The sequence below is a fragment of the Sinocyclocheilus rhinocerous genome, unplaced genomic scaffold, assembly GCF_001515625.1.
Source record: "Sinocyclocheilus rhinocerous isolate Xijiao unplaced genomic scaffold, SAMN03320098_v1.1 scaffold252, whole genome shotgun sequence".
NCBI classification, from domain to species: domain Eukaryota; kingdom Metazoa; phylum Chordata; class Actinopteri; order Cypriniformes; family Cyprinidae; genus Sinocyclocheilus; species Sinocyclocheilus rhinocerous.
In genome coordinates this window covers 1218051-1227523 of record NW_015625591.1, presented here as the reverse complement: position 1 = coordinate 1227523, position 9473 = coordinate 1218051, and the positions used below count along the sequence as shown (strand labels likewise).

At 35.5% G+C, this 9473-nt stretch overlaps 1 protein-coding gene across 2 annotated transcripts in view; it reads right to left on the bottom strand.

Annotated features, from left to right (window-relative positions):
* Positions 1-8118: 8118 nt before the first annotated feature.
* LOC107757857 (cingulin-like protein 1) overlaps positions 8119-9473 on the bottom strand; it is a 35295-nt gene continuing 33940 nt past the window's right edge. For both annotated transcript variants that reach the window (XM_016575457.1, XM_016575466.1), the window contains one exon: positions 8119-8578. In XM_016575457.1, coding sequence (XP_016430943.1) covers positions 8428-8578 — 151 coding nt within the window. In that variant the 3' untranslated portion in view covers positions 8119-8427. The remainder of the gene's footprint in view (positions 8579-9473) is intronic.

The window sequence follows — 9473 nt, the reverse complement described above, 5'->3', positions numbered from 1 at the left end:
ATTTAAAGGATTTGCCACTGATGATTCAAACGTGAGTTTTGAGCAGTGTAGAGTAGGCTTGTCATTTCTCCGATCACAAATGCAGACACGGTTTTATGTTTACGCAACACGATACGCAACCCAATGCGTAAAAAGACAGTATAAGTCATTATAATCAGTTATTATGTCCCCACTGGATGCAACAAATCCCTCATTTATAATGTGTTTTATTGGTTTTGTCTCGTCTCTCCGGCCGGACACGGCATCACAGTATGGTAAGGGGCGTAACATTTCCGTCTCATGCTTGATGCATTCGGCCAATCGCAACGCACTGGATAGCTGGCCAATCAGAGCACACCTCGCTTTTTTTAGAACGATGAGCTTTGTAAAAATTGACGCGTTTCAGAAAGGCGGGGCATAGAGGAGAAACAATAATGTACATTATATGGAAAATAATGTGTTTTTTAACCTTAAACCGCATAAACACATTGCATTACACCAAATACACAAAATAATGTTCTTTTTAGCAACGTCATATGACCCCTTTAAAGAAAGGAGTCCAAATCTGATAAAACACATCCATTTTCCCTTTTGACCAGTAGGTAACATATTCCAATGAAAGAAAATCCAATATTACTTTATGCCACTCCGACACTGTTTTAAAAGTTTTGAACATAGAAAAATTAAAGGATTTAAATAACTCAATTTATACTTTGAAACTGAAACTGCCAGTAGGTGGCAATCGATTCGTTCAAACGGCTGAATCATTTAGGAAGGAAGCAAGTGACTTGTCTTTATGAATGGGTCATTGAATCAGTGACTCATTAGATTTGTTCAAAAAGGCAGATTCATTCATAAACGAAACACCGCTTTGTTTGCTTGGAGATGCCAGCGGCTCAGCTGTGGCTTTGTTTGTAAGTTGGAACTATTTACATTACTATTAACTTTTGTATCAAAATCAAAAATGTATAAAACTGTTGTATAAATTCAATATAACATTTGCAAACTCTCTTTATCAACTTACGTATAATTAATGAAACCGTCTACACTGCACACTGAATCTATTATTTACATCTTGTTTACACTTTTGTTATAATGATGTGACTCTATTTGTGGCGGCATAGGCTATATATGTAAATTCATTCTCTGCCAGCAGGAGGCGCTTGTAAAGCGGGAGAGATCGAGGTTTCCCGGTAACGGCTGTACACAAAGCAAGCAGCGCTCCGCTCGCAAACGCTGCTTTATCAGACATTACATGCAAGATGAAATGAAAATGACATCCAAAATTTTCTGAAGACAGTCGGATTCCTTCAGAAATACAGTGATGTAAAAACACCTGCACTGGGTTTCAACTTTGACACACCTGCAGTGCTCATGTTTATTCAATGAAGTCAAAGCCTTTTGGAAAATCTATTTGTGGTGGTTGGTCAGTTTTGATATTGTGGCGGGTGCCACAAATAAATCAATGTATGGGAAACACTGTGAGAGGATCTGAGCTTGAATAACTCAGTACTGATCAAAAACTGCAGTCTGCTTTCACGATCTGTGCTGTGAGGAGCAGGACGTGCAGCGACAGAGAAGCATTTCCATTGGCTGCAGTCTGGGGGTATTATGGCCGATCACAAAAGACTGCATTGCGCAGCTAACCATAGACACAAATATCCCGCTACGTTTTTATGTGCAGAACTGGGATCGCTTTCGTAGTCTTTTGAATGGATAAAATCTAGAAATCATTTTGATTTCCAATAAAACCTAAGCAGCTGGAACTGGAATACCGTTCCCCCTCGAAATTCACTCCCCAGACTCCGCACCCCCCAGTGTTGCCAACTAATTTTCAGGGGAAGTTGCTAAAGGAAGGTCAATTTGTTGCTAAAAGTTGCTAAATGACGTTGTGATGTCATTGCACGATGACATCATTACGTAATTATAATATTAAAATATAAATAACTGTATTTTTAAATACAACATTGAATTATTGAACACTTACACGTTTTTGAACAATTAAGGCCTACAATTTTTTTTATTAGCTAGTAAACTAGTAAAACTACACATTCTGAACAATTATAGTTTTAAGCAGTTAGTTATTATGCTACACTCTAAGAAAATATCTGTAAAAAATAGGGCGCAATCGACTATGTTAATATGAAGGAATTTTCCGTATTGATTTTTCACCGGTTTTTTACCTGCATTTTAAAGGGGTCATATGATGTTGCTAAAAAGAACATTATTTTGTGTATTTGGTGTAATGAAATGTGTTTATGCAGTTTAAGGTTAAAAAAACACATTGTTTTCCACATACTGTACATTATTGTTTCTCCTCTATGCCCCGCCTTTCTGAAACGCGTCGATTTTTACAAAGCTCATCGTTCTGAAAAAGCGAGGTGTGCTGTGATTGGCCAGCTATCCAGTGCGTTGTCATCGGCCGAATACCTCAAGCGTGAGGCGGAAATGTTACGCCCCCTACCATATTGTGATGATGCCCTGTCAGGCCGACTCTTAAGTTTTATAAAGAATATCTCTTTGGATTTGAGACTTTAGTCTTTGCAACTTTACAGATCTTCTTTATGCACCAAGAGATTGTAACACTCCAAAGAGAAAGGAAAACTTGAAATCGCATCATATGACCCCTTTAAATTACGCATTGTATTTTATGTTTTCGGGTTACATGGTTACAATGGATAATGAATAATGAATAATGGATAACGGATAATGTCCTGGAAATTTACTAGTACCTTTTCCATTTTTCTAGATATTTTTCTTACAGTGTACTAACTGATCAACAATCGTAGGTACAAGCTACTAACAAGGTGTATCATAAATTAACAATTATTCAATTATTCAATTATTATTATTAAATTGAGCAATTGCTAATAGCAGCTAACTTAATTCATGTGATGTGTGTACTGCTAGCCATCTTTGGTTTCCTCATTTTGTGTAATTTAGATAGAAAATGTGTCTTTTTATCTTTAGAGTCACTTATCAAAAGTTGCTAAAAGTTGCCAAATAAATTTTAAAAATAGCTAAATTTGTTGCTAGGTGCTTTTGGAAGAAAAAGTTGCTAAAATTTTAGATAGAAAAATTTCCAGCCCTGCCTATAGTTGTGTAGTTTAGACTATGATTTTTTTTTTTACTTTTGTTGCGACCCAGCCTGTTTCTTTTGACAACTTCCAATAGCACAACATGAACAAATTTTAAAACAAACTTTTTATCTACGAGCCTTTATGAACCTTCAATATTTATGTTTTATGTTAATATAGCAATTGTTAGGGATGTAATGTGGCAGAAAAGCTATTTACACCACTGTATGCTTCAAGGTCTGCAGGTTTGTAAACACTGCTTAGTATTAAAGCACACAGTACTGCATACAATTGAATGGCTTTATACAGTAACTACATAAATTATTCAGGGGAGCTATTGGATGTTTCAGAGGACAACACACATTACAGCTTTTTCCTGGCTGTGGAGTTTTCCTCATTAATGCTAAAACAGAATGTAGCATATGGCAGATGAATTCTCCCCTAGTCTGACCTGAAGATAAATCAACACAGCTGCTTTGTCTTCCTAACCATGTGACATATTCAAGTTAAAATCCATCATTTCTCACAACACAACATTACCGGTAAACACTGTTACATCCATTCAGTTCACCTCACCAGCAATTTATGCCTGATTGTCGTCACACTTAAGGAAACGAAAAAGTGTGTTAGAAGCATATGTACCCATTGTGTTATTTTACGTATTGTCACCTTGCTTACCTGGTCCAACTAGATGGAGTGGATTCACTGAGGTGCATATCAGACACATTTCTAAGATGAGGAGTGACAACAGGATAATAAAGAAAAACAGAGAGAGGGAGAAACCGAATGCAAATGTTTGTTTGGAGAGGTTATGTATCATTAAATGGAGTGGACCTAAAATGAAGCCAATTACTATCACCAGACAGTTTTATTCAAAGAAAGTCAATCAGCAAATATTAACAAATAAAATGAATGACACTTTGAATGATTATCTGCTAAAGGTAGAGAAGTACTAATAAAAGACAATGTGTTATGGCATGATTTGACCATAGAAAGAGCTAGGTCTAAAGTATTATAGAAGGAATGAGTCTGTTATATTGTGTTGAGCATTCATTTTTAGGTGTCGTCAATACGTCAGTTTTGTACGTTTAAATGCTGAAAATACGTCAGTATTGTACGTTTTAGTGCCTGTAAAAACGTAAGTAAATGTACGTTTTATAGTACCACATTTTACGTAAAATACATACAAATTATCATGAGATCACGTTGGTCTGTTATATTGTGTTGAGGTTGATTCCATCATTTAGGTTAGTGGGGTGGCCTGTAAACCCACATAAATAAATAAAAAAAGTTATGTTATGCAATGTGGCACTACATTCACTGTCAAACCCACATACATTAAAAAAAAGAAATGATAAAAAAGTAAATTAAAAACAACAAATCTCGGAAGACACCTGAAAGATGTGCATGATGGCCTGCTGGTGTTGTAAACAACCACACGTATTGTTTAGCCTGCAATACTGTCTTGGAATAATCGCCTTGTTATTCGTCATGACCCATGCAGCAGTTTCACCTGCGGCTGACAGGTGAGTAATTACAGCAAAATGACTGTCTAACAACATCTTACTCTGTGATGATGTCCTCACAGGAGACAAAGAAATAGCGCTGAGAACTGGTTATTTGACTTTTATAAGTAATACTTGGGAACATGTTGTCTGTGACCGTAGTGTTAGAGGTAAACACCCACTGCAGATGGTTTTTGAGTCGAGTCTGACACACAGTGAGTTTGAATCAGTAAGATTTTTTTTTTTATTCAGCAGATACATTAAATTAATCAAAAGTGACAGTCGGGACATTTATAATGTTACAAAAGGATTCTATTTCACATAAATGCTGTTCTTTTGAACTTGTTGTATAAAATGGATCCCGGTTTTAACAAAAATATTAAGCAGTACAGCTGTTTTCAATATTAAAAATAATAAGAAATGTTTCTCGAACACCAAGTCAGCATATTAGACAGATTTCTGACCGATCATGTGACACGGAAGACACAAGAATAAATTATATATTTTTAAATTGTAATAAAATGTCGTAATAATGAAATGAAATATAATATTTGAACTGTATTTTTGATCAAATAAATGCAGTCTTGGTAAACATGAGAGACTTCTTTCAAAAAAACATTCAAAAATCTTATACTGAGTACTGACCCCAAACGTTAAATGGTATTTTACTACGTTGAACAGTTTTATCAACTGAGAATCAATAGTTTCCCTCTAAATTAACTTCATTTAATTAACCAGCAGTAAGCCAAGTGTAGCTCAAGGGCATTTGAGAGGATAAAAAAAAAAAAACATGAGCGTGAGTGGAAAATGGAAAACCAAAGACAGAAACAAAGAAAGAAAGGGCAAGAGAAAGTCCTGTTCTCCTGTGCCCTGTTTACTCTCTTTTTGTTAATCTCAAGACACAATAAAGATGAGGTCGTCCCCCAGAACCAGCAAACAGTGGTGTGAATTGATGAATTTCAATTATACAAAACAAGCAAACAACTTCCTGTTCTCATTCAGATCAGTGATGGACCGGCCCCTAATAGAGCCTGTCTGCTAGGGGCCACTGCACACTATTAGGATTCATTAGTCTGCTCATCATAAATTATCACTCCCGCCAGGGACAGGAGATGCCCCTGATGACTGTTCAATCAAGCATCTCCAGTCTATTTATTAGTGATGTTTGCTAAGGCAAGCATACTATTGCAATTGCCCATTCTTAGGGTTAAGGATTTAAACAATGCCCTAACCCTGTGCTTCTCAAAAAGAGGGCCTCAGTAAACTTCTAAGGGGGCCACAGGTTGACAAAATTATTCATTTATATAAAAAAATAAATAAAATATATTTAAAATATATGTTTATAAATATATATTAAAAAATATATTTAAAAGCTAAGATTTCCCCCTTCAAAAACTATTGTTCAGAATCTTGTATCACAAAATGAATTATGTTTAACTGAATTAATTTAATATATCAACATTCTCAGTTTCTAATAGCGTTGCCATAATTACAGTATAACTACAAAAGGAAATAACTTAAATCATATATCCAATGTGATTGGACTTTTAAAACACCCCCCTCACAACACAAAATATAATGGCAGTGAGTTTTCTGAAAAAGCGCAAATCACATTTTTATTAGTATTTCAAAAGGCATACAATCGCTGACTAATGATCATAAAAGTTATGCAAGTATGTATTTTGTAAAGTTGACTGACTACCCGATGGTGTCATTATAATCTGTTTGTAATATATATATATTTTTTTTTAATTCAATGCCACATGAAGAGGTGTTACAACCACAGTCATATTATTTAAATCATTCGCTGCTGGCAAAATAATCATAATAATAATACATTTTAAAAATCAGTTATAAAAATCTCAGTGCTTTTAAAACGTGTTTTCAGCACTATTGGTTTGTTCCAAAAGGTTCATGTATAATTTTAAGACATTGTGTACTTCTGTATTGTGACATTTAGATGTTTAACCCTGCAGTACTTCTCACTGACCAGAAGAGGCCAGTAGATCGCCACTATAAATCGCCACATCTCAATGTTGATCAAACAACTTGTTTAAAATATTCTGGACTAAAATAAGAATACTTTGCCATAGCCTATGAAAGAAACTGTTTTGATCACCAAACCACGGTCTCTCTCTCTCTCCCTCTGTGTGTGTGTGTGTGTGTGTGTGTGTGTGTGTGTGAGTAGTGGGTTTGGAATTTCAGGAATCTTGGATCTTCTGGATAGTCCCCATGTCAGCCCCACCCCGATGAGTTAAGGATTTGCCAAGAATCTCTGCACAGCAGGCTGAGATGCTCCTCTCACATCAGGAGGTTAGTTTGTTTTGTGCTGCAACAATACAGACTAGATCTCAAGACAACAGACAAAGGATTTATAATTGGGGCTCGGGGCCTCTCCTCCTTAGCTCAGCTGTAAAGACACGCACAGCACACAAATGCAGTCCTCTCTCAACATTGGGGGAGGCATTTAATTTTTTTTCTCTTCTTGCTCTTCTAGAAGACCTATATCAGTTTGGTTTTTCTAGCTAAAGGCACAATAGGATCAGGATCTAGACTTAAACAGTGGTTCTTCTCAACCTTTTGACTGCAAGACCCTCCTGGGTTGAGTACAACTGGACTAAAGAAATGACAAAATACTCAGGGCCAGAAACTCATTTAATGCACATTACTGACACTGCTGATGATGAATTACTTCCAGTACATATTAATTTATAAGAAGAAATAAGAAAAGCAAGGAATAGAAAATAATCAATGATCATCATGGGATTAACTGTGGAATTTATTTCTCTTTTTTTTTATGTAGCTGTGTACAGAGAGGTAGACGTAGGTTTAATTTTTTAACATTAAAAAACTCTGACTAATAATAGCGCTTTTGTTCCATTAAACATTTAAGCACCAGACACACAAAGAGTTCACTTCAACATACAGTGCAAATCATCAGTGTTCTCAAAGGGTGATTGTCAAAACAGTAATATACAAGGTTTGCATAAGGAAAAAGGCCATATTTTCTTTTCCAACTCTGAAACAACAGGCACACGGATGCTTTCACATTTGTGCAGGTACAGGGCAGCATCCCATGAGTAGCATAAAGGTACAATGAAACCAGTAATAAATGTTTTTGTTTTTTTATATAATACAACAGGCTCATATGGTTTAATCCATAACACTGTTTTGTGTTTCAGAAAGGAATGAAAAATCCTGGAAACATAAATGCATCAAATACAATGTAACATATTTCAGGTCTACAGATTGGTGTAGCCAGTTGCAACAGAGCATCGCTGTATATTTTCAAGGTGCTGTCTGGAATAATGCTGAAAATGAACCGAACATTTACAGAAGTGAAAGCTGCTTCAGATGAATAGAAAAAAAAAACATTTAAACTGCTTGTTCATTAACAATTTTAAAAAGTTGGCCGTAACTGTATGTTTTCATATATAAAAATTCCCTCATACATACTTCCCTTAATATGTATTGTCTGAATTGCCTTCAGATCTGTCAGTCCTTCACATTTCGGATAGTTAAATAACAAATGGAGTTTTTGCATCATTTAAAGGCTGTTTATGTCAGTGTTATTTAGTGGAACTGCAGAATTAAAATGTTTAACAGTAAAGAAAAGAAAGAAAAAGAAAATGCAAATGACAAACATTGCATTTTACGCAGATATACAGTGCTATACAGTATCAATAGGGTTGAACACATAAAAAGATTACTTGTACAGAAACCTAGCAAAAATATATCATCATGGGACAAAGGCAGTGGATTGGGCTCATGATTATATGAAATTGTGGCAAAGAGTTTATAACTGAGAGCACAAATTTATCTTTGCATCTTTCTTTATAGCTCCTTTCCAGTTTCCAGTAGTGTTTTCACTGAGAGAATTTGGAGAGGATGGCGTCCTGACTGCTGGAGCGTTTGTAGCCGGATAAAGAACTGAAGTAGGTCTCGCCATCAGTACTGATGTCATCGTCGTCGTCGTCATCATCGGCATTCAGGACTGGTGCAGAGTTGTTCTTACGCCTTGAGGAGTAACAAAAAATTGGGCAAGGAATGGGAGTATAATTTTTTTTATTACACAAGCCTGTCCATTGTGTAAATGTATAAAAAAACATTCAAGAGCTGATTTTCAATTAATAATACACACTACTGGTCAAAAGTTTTAATGGTTTTAAAAGTAGACAAAAATATTAAGCAGCAATAACCGTTTTCAACACTGATAATAAGAAATGTTTCTTGAGCACCAAATCAGTACATCAGAATGATTTCTGAAGGATCATGTGACACTGAAGACTGGAGTAATGACAAATTATAAAAATTCAGCTTTACACAGGATCACAGGAATTAATTACATTTTAAAACGTATTACAATAGAAAACATTTTAAATTGTAATAATATTCCACAATATTCTTGTATTTTTGATTAAATAAATGCAGCATTGGTGAGCATAAGAGACTTCTTTCAAAAACATAAAAAAAAAAAACTTAATTATTCCAAACTTTTGACCAGTAGTATAAAAAAGCTGTTTGAAATCCGACTAACAGACCTAGGTAATAACACAACTGTAGCTCAGCTTCATCCAGCATGTATACATGCTAATCAGACTACATTGGCTTCTGCATTATGTCTTTATTCTAAAAGGCAATGGTGACATGTAACTAGGGTTGTGACGGTGAGGAAATTTTCCCACTGGTTAATCACCGCGGGGGTGGGGCGTTCCCTCTTTTCCTCGCTTTCCTTCGCTTTTAAATAGCTTGAAAAAGCTGCGTGCGCATTTTACTTTCACTTTCAAATAATGGCAATTCGGAGTAAAGCAATTGTTTAATTTTTAGTTTGTTTGAATTTTCCTTCTTTTCCTCGCTTTCCTTCGCTTTTAAATAGCTTAAAAGCGCCATGTGCATTTTACTTTCACTTTAG